Here is a 14253-nt window from a genome sequence, read left to right as displayed (position 1 = left end):
GTGAACTGTCCTCCTTCCTTACGTGCATGCAGCTGGTGCAGTCTGGCGCTAAGAAACAAAAGGCCAAACAGCGTTCCTTAAGGCTGCGTCAGCTCTCTCTCTGGAAAGTTGAGCAAGACAGCATGTGTGTTATCTAATAGTGTCCTGCCCTGTGCTGGCCCCTCCACCCCTAAGTATATCAAATCAGTGTGCCTTCCTCATGAGGTGATGTGGGACATAGTTTCCCGAGACGCTGTCTGTGAAAACCAAGCTGACAGCCACTTTCTGAAAGCTGCCCCTCCCCCAAAACAAGACTTCTCACATTCCTGTCCTAAGCACATTTGAAGTTTGATGATATCTGTGAAGACATCTACAGGGGTCTGTTTTATTTAAAAATGTTTTTCTGCATGGTGAAACCCCGTCTCTATTAAAAATACAAAAATTAGCTGGGCGTGGTGGCACGTACCTGTAGTCCCAGCTACTCAGGAGGCTGAGGCGGGAGAATCTCTTGAACCCGGGAAGCGGAGATTGCAGTGAGCCAAGATTGTGCCACTGCACTCCAGCCTGGCAACAGAGCAAGACTGCATCTCAAAAGAAAAAAAAGTTTTTCTGATAAAAAGAATACATTTTTTTTTGTGGAAGCCACAGAAAAGTACAAAGAGGAAAATTCAATCAGTCCTAATCTCACCACCTCTAGAGGACTTCCCTGCTAGCATTTTATTAGAATACGGTCCCAGGAAACCTTCTGGAATACTCACAGCTGACATCCGTGGATCACATTTGGTGTGCTGGTGCTGGAAAAGCGGTTTGTGCAAACTGCAGTGCTCGCAAGCTCGGGGTTTGCAGATGAGTGTCGGAGGTCTGGCCATCCGTGATGGGATAAGAAGCTAGCACCGGAATGTGAATCAACTTGGTCACCAGGCATGATGTCCAGTTCAGCTGGTGGTGTTTGGACGGCAAGACTTTCTTAAGGAAGCCAGGCATTGATTTACTTTATGGAGTCAACTGCTTATCTCAGTGTGGACCAGTCCACAGTTGGCAGACCAGCACTCTGGGCAGCCCAGTCCACACAGCATCCCTGTGAGGGAGACATCATCCCCATTTGAAAGAAGAGAGCTGAGGCTGGAGTGCTCAGGGAACTCACCTAGAGACAACAGACAGAGACACAGCTGGGTTGGAGTACCAGCCCGGCAGTCAGGCGCCAGTGCCAAGCCCTAACCTCCTCTTCACACTTCGTGTTGCCGAGGGCTAACCACTGGCTTGCCCGGTGGGGACTTCAACCCAATTAAAAAGGTATATTGAACCTTTTTTTCTAAGCAAAAGCGCCAAATAAAAATGACGTCAAGGGCCAGCAATTTTTATTCAAAACAGCTGCATATGTTTGACTTTTTCTAACTGCAGGGATAAGAATCTCATGTATTGCTAATACTAGTTACTCAGGGCAATGGAGAAGCCTTTGTGAGTTCCTCAAAATGTGGTTAAGAGCTTATGGAAATTAAATCAAGACCCGAGCATTTGGCAGTGCCCTCATAGGGTGGAGTTCTCCGAGGACACACAGAAATGGCTGTGCTACTGTGGCCGGGTTGGCGTGTTTCTGAGTTCACGTGCTGATGGGAACAACTGGTTGCTTCATATCCCGGTTCCAAATGCTTTGGAAAGAGACTCAGATTGTCCCCAGGGCAGCTCAGAGACCATGCATGGCCCACTCTGCCAGTGAGGAAGCAGGTCTTGGTTCAAATCCCCCTTCCGTGGTTCTTAGCTCAGAAAACCAAGCTCTGTTTCGGACTGTAGCATAGTAAGACCCAAGGGTCTTCTGTCTGTAAAGCTGGCGATTTCCTTCATCACTGCACTGATCCTTCTGATCCTATTGGGGGACCTTAATAAGTGGTCAAAGTCTTTCATAACTTAGCTCATTGATACACAGATGTAGAAATAAAAGTCAAGTACTGCCCCAACACAGAACAACAACATACAGTTAAGGCCTGCTTGAAAATGTTTTGGGCTTGTTTTTTGTTTTTTGTTTTTGTTGTTGTTGTTTTGAGACAGAGTTTCACTCTTGTTAACCAGGCTGGAGAGCAATGGCGCAATCTCAGCTCACTGCAACCTCCGCCTCCCAGGTTCAAGCGATTCTCCTGCCTCTGCCTCCCGAGTAGCTGGGATTACAGGTGCATGCCACCACGCCTGGCTGCTTTTGTATTTTTAGTAGAGATGGGACTTCTCCATGTTGGTCAGGCTGGTCTCGAACTCCTGACCTCAAGTGATCCATCCACCTCGGCCTCCCAAAGTGCTGGAATTACAGGTGTGAGCCACCACTCCTGGACAAAAATGTTAAATTACTCATTGATCTGAGTCATCATCAACGTTAGGCTCAACCAAATCATCCCTGGAAACTGTGACTGGCTCACATACTGACTGGAAACTGTATTTTAAGGTTGTGAATTAAAAAAGCTGCAGCCCAGTGGTGGTTAGTTTCTAAAGAGGTTAATATGATTCAAGAAATGAGGAAGTCTACCCCTTGACCATGCTGAATAAAAGACTTGAGAGGGGACTACACTCTACTAGAAATGAATGTGTCTTGGGCTGCTCGTAAGCACCTCAGAGTTCAAAGCAGACACTTCACGGTCAATGGTTGGTCCTCAGAAAATGAATCAGTCTGTCAAATAACAGAGAAGTAAGTTATGAGTCGTCTTCTTCTTCTTCTTCTTCCTTCTCTTCCTCTTCCTCCTTTCCTCCCTTCTTCCTTTTTTCTCCTTTAATTTTTGAAGACAGGATCTTGTCACTCAGGCTGGAGTACAGTGGCGCAATCTTGGCTCACTGCAGCCTGGACCTCCTGGGCTCAAGCAATGCTCCCGCCTTAGCCTCCCAAGTAACTGGGATTAAAGGCATGCACCACCACACAGGGCTAAATTTTTTTTGTAGAGATGAGGTCTTGTGTTGTACAGGCTGGTCTCGAACTCCTGGCCTCAAGCAATCATCCCACCTTGACTTCTCAAAGTGCTGGAATTACAGGCATCCACCACCATGCCCAGCCCTTCTTTTTTTAATTAATCTTTTTTTTTTTTTTTTTTTTTAAGAATAACTTCTGATTTACAGAATCATTGTGGAGATGGTGCAGAGTTCCCATAGATCCCTCACCCTCACTCACATTACTTTACTGCAGCACACATGTTACAACCAAGGAGCCAGCCCTGGTGTGTGACTGTGAACTAAACTCCATGGTTCATTAGGATTTCACTGGTTTATTTTCTCATGAGCTCTTTCTGTTCCAGATCTCATCCAAGACACCACATTATGTCTAGTCATCATGCCTCCATAGCCTCCTCTGGTTTCTGAGAGTTTTAGACTTTCCTTGTTTTTAAGGCCTCAATGGTTTTGAGTTCTGGTTGGGTATTTGGTAGAATGTCCCTCAATGGGCATTTGTCTGGGGTTTGTCTTATGATTAAGACTGGGCTTAGGGATTTTGGGGAGGAAGACCACAGAGACAAAGTGCCACTGTCATCACATCTTATCGAGGGTATGTGCGTGGATGTTGACCTTGATTGCATGGCTGGGGTCATGTCTGCCGCGTTCCTCTGCTGTCAGGACACGTTTCCTTTCTCCCCACTGTGCTCTTCAGAAGGAAGTTCCTCAGAAGGAGCAGGAAGGTCTGCTCCACCCACCTTAGAGGTGAGCAGCTAATGAATTATTTAGAGTTCTCTGCAGGACATTTGTCCCTTCTCTGCCATTTTTAAATTTCTATCCCTAGGGACTCATGGATATTTATTTGCTATTTTGGGATATAATTCAATACTACTGTACTTATTTTGTTGCTCAAATTGTTTTTGCTTTGGCCATTCGGAAGCTCCTTCTGTCTGGCTTCTGTGTCCCTTTGCCATGTTCCCATTCTTTTATTTTGGGGCACGTCCTTCCTTCTTGTACCATAGATGCTCCAAGCGAATCATCTTGCATATTCTCTGCCTTGGTCCTAGAATGAGTCATTTCTTTAAGGAGTCCTGGTTCCTCTTATTGAAGAATAAATAGAAAAACCAAGATCTGGGCACTGGGTGGACTATTCAATTTTGAAGGCTGTGTCCTAATGAGAGAATATTGACAGCAAACTCGACAGTAGAAAACCCACCTCTGCAGCTGCTCAGAGGAACGACTCTTGTTCATTTGTGGGAGATTATTAGGGGTGTGTGGTGGTTTGGAAAAGTCAATGTCATTAGGCTCTGCAAATATTTGAGGAACACAGCACGTCATGGTCAACTGGGAGGCATGTTCTGAGTTGAGACTACTCTGGGTGAACTCATTAAAATGACACTGTTCCTGATACTCTTTGTCAAGGGAACTTCTAAAGCGTCCTGATTTTTCAAATAGACTGGTTAAATGTAGTCTGATTATTATGCTAGGGCTCAGTACTTTGCCTAGGGGAAGCTAGGGGAAGCTCACCTGCAGATAGGTATTGTAGCTTTTTTATACACACCATACCCACTTTTTGTTGTTGTTGTTGTTGTTGTTGTTGTTGAGACGGAGTCTCGCTCTGTCGCCCAGGCTGGAGTGCAGTGGCATGATCTCAGCTCACTGCAAGCTCCCCCTCTCCGATTCATGCTATCTCCTTCCTCAGCCTCACAAGTAGCTGGGACTACAGGTGCCTGCCACCATGCCTGGCTAATTGTATTTTTAGTAGAGACGGGGTTTCACTGTGTTAGCCAGGATGGTCTCGATCTCCTGACCTTGTGATCCTCCTGCCTTGGCCTCCCAAAGTGCTGGGATTACAGGCATGAGCCACCGCACCCGGCCCACCATATACACTTCTAAGTTAAATGTATTCCTTTCTAAGTTATATGTATACCTAAGTTATATATGCAAGAAATATCCACTCATTGAAAAACTTGCTGAAAAGTGAAGCGCCATTTTCCTACTGGAAGCATAGCAAGAGCTTCAGAGACTTCAGGGAGGAAGAAAAAGGAAACTTTGATAAATGTGGCGTTCCTTTCCTTTAGTTACCTGTGATTGTTCAAACCCCAGATCAGAATAACCGCTTCCAGTTCTGATACCCCGCGAAGACCCAGTCTGGGCTGTAGGTGTGTGTGGTTGAAAACTGAAGAAGCACCTCTGTTGGCACGTGGCCTTGATGAGGGGCATTTAGGGTGTGCTCAGCACAGACAGACCAAGATAAAGAACAGAGTGACTGAGTGGTGCCAGGTTGGATCATACTGTGGAATTTTAGAAATGGAATATTGAGCCACCATCTCAGGAAGTTCCTACTGGAAATCCATCAGACCTTTATGAACTCCATGGTTGTGTTCAAGGTACCAGAACTGTGGTCACCTACACAGCTTGGCTGATACTGATGTCAGTGTGTCAAGTGATGTAGGCACACTCACTATCGTGTCCTCAAGACCCCCTACCCCCTGCTCCAGAGGTTTTCTGATCTTCTACAAGACGGGAAAACGCCTCTGGGTGAACATGACCTGATTGGGGATCCCAGAGCAGGGATTACCCGGCTTGTCTGCCACAGAGGCCCATTTCCGCCATCTTTCTCTCTGACATGCAATTACACCCTCCTTTTTCCTTGGTTCTTGTAACTGAAGAGCCACTTTACAATGATTTTGCAAAGCCTAGAGAACTGCAACATTTGTGTGAGGCATTATCTCACATTCATATCATTGCTGGCTGCAAAATAAATAAAGCATGCTAATGGTGCCCCTGGAAGCTTAAGATTTTTAGCAGTATGTGGCCTAGGTCTCTCTCTAACCCTTAGATAAACACAGAATGGCTTACTTTCTGTAGGTTCTAAGGCACAGAGCCAGCCCAGACTGTAAGGCAGTCATCCCTTAGCTCAATTCTTTAGTTTTACTGCTATGGGACATATTGGGGGCCCAATATAAAGCAAAGCTGGAAGCAGGGATGATCCATGTATTTGTGGGGATGGGATATGGACAGGGAAATAGTGTTCCAACTCCATGCTCAGTGTTGTTTTGAATTGTAACATGAAGTTGCCGCCATACCAGGGCTATGACTCTGTGCAATGTCTCACCTTTGTAGGCTAGCAGCTTTGCAGTGGGAAAAGATGACAGGGCCACTTGTCCAGGGCATTCAGGTAATAAAGTCCCCGAGGCTCCAAGTTGCTAGATCTAAGGAAGTATTTTTTCCCTCATGTCAAAAATGGGGTGTGAGTACTGTCATCAAGCAGTAGGATTAAATGAGATAGTACCTCTGCCATTTTTGAAAACCAGTGGAATATACTTTGCCAGATGCAGAAAATACGTAGGGGAATGGCTCTATTGCACTTACAAAACAAAATATATTTATAATAGATCTCTAGTGTATTTTTTTTAAATATTTCAACATGACATAGTAAATAGAGCTTGGCTAATTCCATGAAACTTAATGTACTCAGAGCCTAAAAGAATGTTATATTCTAAAATTTTAGTGTTCTGTTCTTAATTCATTTTACAATGTATTCAGTTTTATTGTAGAGAAGAATCACTTGCATTTTAAGAAAAAGAGATAAATATTTGATGAAACTGGCAAGTTTTCAACAGGATCTTCCAAAGTTATGTTGTTGGATTTTAAAATTCAGGTTTTTAAAATTAGCACCAAGTTTTCCAAGTCAGCTCTGTAAGGATTGTAACTCACAGTAGCCATGTCCCCAGCCCACCTCTTCAGCGCTGCTCACTTCCACCCTGTCCCCTTCCTACTCCCAGAGGCACCCCCAACTCTTGATGGATTGTGACTATGATAAACTCTTGACGCTGAGCCCTGATTCCCTTCCTTTCTCAAACAGCTTTAATTTTTCCTGGACTTAATAATTGTCTCAATTATCATTTTTCTTAGCCTTCTGTGTATTTCACACTAAGTTATTCCCACATTTTCCCTTCGTGGTGTAAATCTCTTTTCAAGTATTCAAGCACATTAGATAGTTAGCATCTCTCGGAGCCTTTTTCTCCCTGCTCCAGGGAAGATCAGCTGACCTGTGGGCCTATCGCAGCCTTCACCTCTGCCCCAGAGATTTCCCTGGCTTTTGTCTTGTGCTTCACCCATGCCTTGCTCTTTTCCACTCCATGACTCACTTGTCTTGGCAGAGCAACCCTCACCAATAGCTTCTTGAAAAAGTGTGCATGGGAGGTAAAACTTTTGAGGCCTTGAATATTGAAAATATTTTTCTTTTAAACACACTTGAGTGATAGTTTGGTTTAGAGTTCTAGGGTAGAAATTATCTGCCTTCGAAACTTATTGCTCCTTGTCTTCTAGCTTTCAGTGCTATTGAGAAGCCTGAGGCCAGAAGCTCATAGGAAGCTGTGTCCCCAGTCGTGTTCGGTGATGTGCCCTGATGGGGCTTTTCCCATGCACTGTACCACCTCCCCCAGATGGGCCCTTTCAGTCCTGAAACTGGTATCTTTCAGTCTGAGACGTCTGCTGTCCCCTCTTTCTGGGCCTCCTATTATTTGGGTGTTGGACTTTGTTTCTTTAACTCTCTTCTCCTGTGCTTCATTTGCATGCCTTCGTCCTTCTGCTCTGTCTCTGTGGTAGGCTTCCCTAAACTTATCTTACTGCTAACTTGTGAATTTTCCTTTCCGCTTTTATCTTTTTTTTTGGGGGGGGGGGGAGGTGGGGGGGAGGTTGGGAGGATGGAGTTTCGCTTTTGTTGCCCAGGCTGGAGTGCAGTGGCATCATCTCAGCTCACCACAACCTCCGTCTCCCGGGTTCAAGCGATTCTCCTGCCTCAGCCTCCCAAGTAGCTGAGATTACAGAGATGTGCCACCATGCCCAGTTAATTTTGTATTTTTAGTAGAAACAGGGTTTCTCCATGTTGGCCAGGCTGGTCTCCAACTCCTGACATCAGGTGATCCACCCGCCTCGGCCTCCCAAACTGCTGGGATTACAGCCATGAGCCACAGCGTCTGGCGTGAATGTCTTTTTTATAACATTCTCCTTCTGTTCTTGTTTCGTGGGTGCAGTGTCTTCTCCCATTTCTCTGGGGATATCAGTGGAGAAAAGTTTTCTTTTTTTTCCCCTCTCTGTATTGTCTTTATTTCCTCTTAAGTTGTAGTTTTTTCCATAGTTTTGACCTCCTCACATTGGAGGCCTTTGTCAAAGTCTGTTTTCCTGGTTGCCTGCTCATTTTGGTAAGTGGGGCCCTAGTTACTAGTTGCAGTAACTCTGCCCTCAACCATGCCAGGTACCCCCCACCCTACCCCATTTTACCTTGAGACTAGTAGTTGATTGGAAGCTGTAAACACCAGGATGGGGTTTCTCACCTGTGAGGGCCTCACTGATGGCTGCTCAAGTGCGGCTGCTTCATTGGGAGACTCTAATTTTCAGGAACTTTACGTCTTTTCTCTTGGGCTGGTCAGATTCCTCAGAGACCATTTCCAGTCTCCTACCTGGGAAGGACTCAACCAGTTTCCCATGTTCTGGGAGCGTAGAAGAGGAAGGAAGCCCGAACATGCAAATGTTATCCTTCTCTTAATTCCCCCATTTTCCATGTACAGATTGAGTATGCCTAATCCAAAAATCGAAAATCCAAAATGCTCCAAAATCTGAAACTTGAGCGCTGACATGACTCTCAAAGTAAATGTTTATCGGAGCATTCTGGACTCTGTATTTTGGGATTAGGGATGTGTAACCTGTAAGTATAATGCAAAAATTCTAAAATCTGAAAAATTCAGAATCCAAAACACTTTTGGTCCCAAGCATTTCAGATAAGGGTTACTCAACCTGTAGTAACTCTGCCCTGGGCCCTGCCAGGTACCCCTCTGTTTTACCTCATCCAGAGACTAACTTCCTGTTTCCTGTCAAATTTGGGGAGATACAGTCACCAGCTGCGCAAGGGGAGCTGTGGATGGATTGCTTACTAACTTGACTTCCAGCCATCCTGCTTTGGACCCTGCCTTCACCCCGTCTCTGGAAGGACCTGTGTCGCACTTTCTGATCTGTGGAGAAGGGAGGGGGGAGACAGCTCCACTTTCCCCATCGGGTTCAAAATTCCCTTTTCCTGTGTCTGTTACATCAGTTTACCACCTACCCATCTGCTTTCCAGAGTTCCACATTCTGTTGCTGTCTCATCTCTTATTCTCTTAACTAGACTTTGAAAGGTTCATAGGCTGATCCTTACTCTAAATACTAATATTTCCCTTTCATTATGTGTGCTGATTCTGCGTGGTTCTGTACACATCCAAGTACTTTCAGGTCTTTTTTTTATTGTTTGTTAAAGCTGTAAAAATTATATGAATAAACATGTCCACACAGAACTGGCTGAGCTGTGTGGCACTCTCCTTAAGCCTTGCCCCAAAGCACATTGGTTCTGAACGGGCCTGCTCACCCATTCAGAAATAAATGCCCCACTCTTAGAGGAGCCACATCTGCTCTGCCGTGGGGGTCCCCTGGGTACAGACATGGCTAATGGACCAGGGCCTCTGTCGTCAGGAGAGAGCCAAGCAGGCAGGTGGCAGATCTGGCACCAGCATGCCTGCCACCCAGTCAGGCCGGTTGTCCCTCTTTCGTAAGTCTCCAAGGATTGTGCCACACCTGACCTCATTTCACTCGCTTACACTTTTTCCTCACAACCCTGTTCGATGTCTTTCTCCCCAGCTCTGTTTCGTGATGTTCTGGACACCCAACGTGTCTGAGAAAATCTTGATAGACATTATTGGAGTGGACTTTGCCTTTGCAGAACTCTGTGTTGTTCCTTTGCGGATCTTCTCCTTTTTCCCAGTTCCAGGTAAAGAAAAACAGAATGAAAGAAACATTCCTCTTTATCCTCATGCCTAGTTAAATCTTTCTTTGGAAATGTTTGCAATTATGTCACCAACACAAATGTAAAATTTCACTGTGGCTCAGAAAGATGCAAAAACATTAGCCAGTAGGTTAAAAATGCAAGAAATGAATCAAACAGGTATAACTTGTTTTTATTTATTTTATATATTTTTTTTTGGTGGGGGGACAGAGTCTCATTCTGTCACCCAAGCTGGAGTGCAGTAGCACAATCTCGGCTCACTGCAACCTCTGCCTCCTGGGTTCAAGCACTTCTCCTGTTCAGCCTCCCAAGTAGCTGGGACTACAGGCGCCCACCACCACACCCAGCTAATTTTTGCATTTTTAGTAGAGATGGGGTTTCACCATGTTGTCCAGGCTGGTCTCGAACTCCTGGCCTCAAGTGCTCCTCCTCGGCGTCCCAAAGTGTTGGGATTACAGGCGTGAGCCACTGCACCTGGCCGTATAACTTGTTTTTAAAAGTGCAGTGATTACAAAAACAGTAAAAAGAAAGTAGACCCGAAAGGATAGCATGTGGAGTTTTGAGGACAATAAAACTGCCCTCTGTCTTGATTGTGGTTGGTGGTGGGAACACAAATGTGTTCATGTATTAAAATTCTCAAAACTGCACCAAAAAGCCAGTTTTACAATGTTAATTTAAAAAGTGAAATCAAAAAAAAAAAAAAAAGAGTGAGCTTATTGCTAAAGCCTGGAGATACACAAAGACAGAGAACTGCTGGAGAAAGGAAGACTCCAGGGGAACCTGAGGCCAGATGGATGGTCAGAAAGGAAACTGCCCATGGCTGAGACAAAAGCCAGTTGGAAAGTTATTACACCAAGCCAATATAGTGGTGTGAGGTGTACTATACAAGAATGAGGTCGTTCTAGATTAAATGAGAAAAGCAGCTTGCAGAATGGTTGATTAGTATACAACCATTTCCATAGCAAATATGTAGCACATGTATGTATGTATGTATGTATCGTCATATGGATGTGTTAAGTGCTTGCATAGCTACATTATTTTTCTATAAGTAACTCACCAAGCTGCTAAAAGTGGTTGTCTGTGGGAAGCAGGACAAGGGCCTGGGAAGTCACCACTGGGAAGAAGACCTTTGTATTCTATTCCCTTTTGTATCTTTTAAATTCTGTACCAGGTGTGTCACCTAGTCAAAAATCAGTTTCCCCAAAAGACCCACCTAAATCATTAAACTGCGAAGCCAGAATCTACAAAGCCACAATGTTAAGAAAGGAGCCATGGGCCGGGCGCAGTGGCTCACGCCTGACACCTGTAATTCCAGCACTTTGGGAGTCCAAGGCAAGTGGATCATCTGAGGTCAGGAGTTCAAGACCAGCCTCACCAACATGGTGAAACCTTATCTCTACTAAATACAAAAAATTAGCCAGGCGTGGTGGCGCACGCCCGTAATCCCAGCTACTCAGGAGGCTGAGGCAGGAGAATCGCTTGAACCCAGGAGGCAGAGGTTGCAGTGAGTCGAGATTGTACCACTGCACTCCAGCCTCTGCAGTAAGAGTGAAACTCCATCTCAAAAAAAAAGAAAAAGAAAGGAGCTATGGAGCCCAGGTAGGCCAGGGCTGATGGAGCAGCCCTTGGTTTAAGGCCTTGCGGCGTCACTTTCTGGGCTGTGGCAGAAATGGAGAAATGGCTGGAAGATCACAGCACCGGGATGGCATCTAGACTTGTTGGGTAGACACAGGGTGAACCAAGCTCTGGAAGGTGCCACCATCTAGAAGCAGCTGCACTCGCAGATGGAGACACATGCAGTTAATTTCTATGGTAGTGACCAGAGGAGGGGACTGGAGTGCCCCAGCTGGGAGCAGGCTATAGCTGAGTATGCGATTCACCTTTACTGTCCATTTGACTCCACTTCCTTGTCTGTAAGATGAAGGGCTTCCAGACAGCTGCCAGGCCCTGCCACTCTTTGCAATCTGTTGGATTTGGGCCAACCAGTTTAGCATATGCCGGGGACCCTGACTCTCTCCTTTGGTCAAAAACCTCAGTGCATCTGTCTGTCTGCCTAAGAGAAGAAAATTAGCCTCGTTAGTATTAATATAAGGCTTCCACCCAGGGGAAGGCAGGACACATTGTTAGACCAAGACGACGGCAAAGACTTCCTTCCAAACCAGCATATCCTGGAAAGGAATTTTTATCCCAGGAATGAGCACTTCCTCCTCCAAGAGCCTTTGCCTGGTGCTGTCCACAGGGAGGTAACAGGCCCCTCTCTTCAAGGCCCAGGCCCTGCCCTGCGCGTCCTCAAGCCTTTCCAGTTTCAGATGGAATCTAGATGCTCAGGGCCTTCCTACTGACAAGGGCAAGCCCCGTGCTCTCCACAGTTTCCTGCTGTCCACCCGCGGCCCTCCTGCAGCTCAGAGATCCAGTGAGGAGGCAGGCATGGGCAGGCCATGTAGCCCTTGGTGAAATGGCAGCACACCAAGGGCCCACACCATTAGGAGAGGGAGAAAGGGAAGTGACCTCGGTGGAAGTGGTCAGGACCAGCCCAGGGAAAGAACAGAGGGAAGTAGGGACGAGCACCTTCCTCCTCCTACCCCACTGCTTGGTCCCCACACCTCTGACCGCAGGCAGGGAAGATGGCTTCTGATGCCAGCTTTTCTGCTCACGCAGCATCACACTAGAGTGCCACTTTTCTCTGAGTGTTCTCGAGGTGGATGATCAGAGGGCAAGGCTGGGCAAGTGTTGGGACAGGACTGGACAGGAGCAGCTAGGCTGCCTGGAAGATGCTGTCCCAGTGGAGAAAGGAGCCTGCCTGTCCCCAGCCATTAAGATCCAAAGGGCTGTGAGGAGGCGGGGAGCCGAGGCAGGCCTAGGCTCAGGAGCAGGGATGGGGAACCCTGGCAGGAAGATGAGGTGGCCAGCGGCTCAACAGCAAGGCCAGGGTCCTAGGCAGCTACTGGCTCTCAGACGTGCTGCCCTGGTCCAGAGGCAGCAGGATGGGGAGCAGATGCGGGCACGGCTGACGAGTCCTTTGCTCCTCTCAACAGTCACAGTGAGGGCACATCTCACCGGGTGGCTGATGACGCTGAAGAAAACCTTTGTCCTGGCCCCCAGCTCTGTGCTGCGGATCATCGTCCTCATCGCCAGCCTCGTGGTCCTGCCCTATCTGGGGTATGTTGTCAGGGAGTTTGGGGCTGTGAGTCCTTCTGCCACTTCAATGCTGTGTCCAGAGGTTTAAGAGCTACATTTCCACAGGAAATCCCCAGGCATGTCCAGAATCGGAAATTCAGAATGATGTTTTGTGTGTCTGCCCAGGCACCAGGTGAAGGCTCTTGGGATCCATTCTAGAAAAGTGCTTTTGGGGTCAGGCCCAGACACGAGTAATAGCCACTGAGCTCCTGTCGGGGCGTGGCCGGCCCTGCACGGGCTTGAGCATATGCTGGACATGAAAACCAGAAGAAAAGAAAGACATGGTCCCTGTGCTCAGGGAGCACCCAGTGTCCTGGGGAGGGTGGGAAGGGCTGTGGGATCCATGTGCTGTGGGAGGGAGGTGGCCCAGCCCCGAGTTCCCGGTTCCCCTCATGCATTAGGTTATTAGCTGCGGCCCTTACGAAGCCAGCAGATGGAGAACGCCGCTGGTCTCAGCCGTCTCGAGGCTCCACTTACTTTCCTGGGTTTTGGCATCAACGGTTGTGCCTTGACTTGGCCTTAACAGACAAATCACCTTTGTGTTCTCATCTGCAGGGTGCATGGTGCAACCCTGGGCGTGGGCTCCCTCCTGGCAGGCTTTGTGGGAGAATCCACCATGGTCGCCATTGCCGCGTGCTATGTCTACCGGAAGCAGGTGAGACAGCCGCGCCGGAAGCCTCCTCCCGGGTGCATCCTCCTGGGTGCAGGAGGACCTGAGCAGCCACTGACCACGGTTGGATGGTGGCGCTCATCAGTGGGGGAATCCTTGGTGACATTGCCCAGTCTCGTGGCTTAGGGCGGCTGGAAGCCTAATGGGAGTAGGGTAAGAAAAAAGCGGAAAAGCTGAAGGCAGCAAGTACAGACAGTCCCTTTGAAGAGTTTTGCTCCAAAGGGGAAAGAGGTGTGGACATGGATTTCAGAAAGCCAGCGAAGATGGGGTGAAGTTCAGCCTATGGCTTGCTTTGGGGAATGACCCGCAGACAGGCGATGCTGCCGATGGGAGAGGGGACAGTGATACGAATGTGGCTGTGCATACAAGAACCGGGCAGCCCAAGACAGGAGCTCGGGCAGCCTCTCTGGTCATGGGTGGAGCAGAGATGCAGTCCGAGATCTTGCGCAAGGGCCTTTCTGATCGCTTTTGTTTTTCTCAGTTAAGTAGGAAGCCACATCATCGTCTGAGAAAAGGGAGGTGTATGAGGGTGGAAGAATGAGGACACATGGGTGGGGAAACAGTTGATCAGGAGAGTGGCAGAGTGAACAGGCCGGGGCAGCAGGGTGACGGCCAGGCCACTCAGAGGGCCTGCTCACGGTGCATGATGTGCATCTCAGGACACTGGCTGTCCCCTGCGGTTGGGCTTCCCCAGCCATAGCAGCTG

General features: G+C 47.5%; 1 protein-coding gene across 2 annotated transcripts in view; it reads left to right on the top strand.

Annotated features, from left to right (window-relative positions):
* ANKH (ANKH inorganic pyrophosphate transport regulator) overlaps positions 1–14253 on the top strand; it is a 161499-nt gene that overhangs the window by 144351 nt on the left and 2895 nt on the right. For both annotated transcript variants that reach the window (XM_054487325.2, XM_063664671.1), the window contains 3 exons: positions 9556–9685; positions 12736–12859; positions 13433–13532. In XM_054487325.2, the coding sequence (XP_054343300.1) occupies positions 9556–9685; positions 12736–12859; positions 13433–13532 (354 nt within the window). The remainder of the gene's footprint in view (positions 1–9555; positions 9686–12735; positions 12860–13432; positions 13533–14253) is intronic.

Source organism: Pongo pygmaeus, chromosome 4 (assembly GCF_028885625.2).
Source record: "Pongo pygmaeus isolate AG05252 chromosome 4, NHGRI_mPonPyg2-v2.0_pri, whole genome shotgun sequence".
Lineage (NCBI taxonomy): Eukaryota > Metazoa > Chordata > Mammalia > Primates > Hominidae > Pongo > Pongo pygmaeus.
The sequence above is the reverse complement of the archived record's forward strand: the minus strand, read 5'-3'. Positions and strand labels throughout refer to the sequence as shown.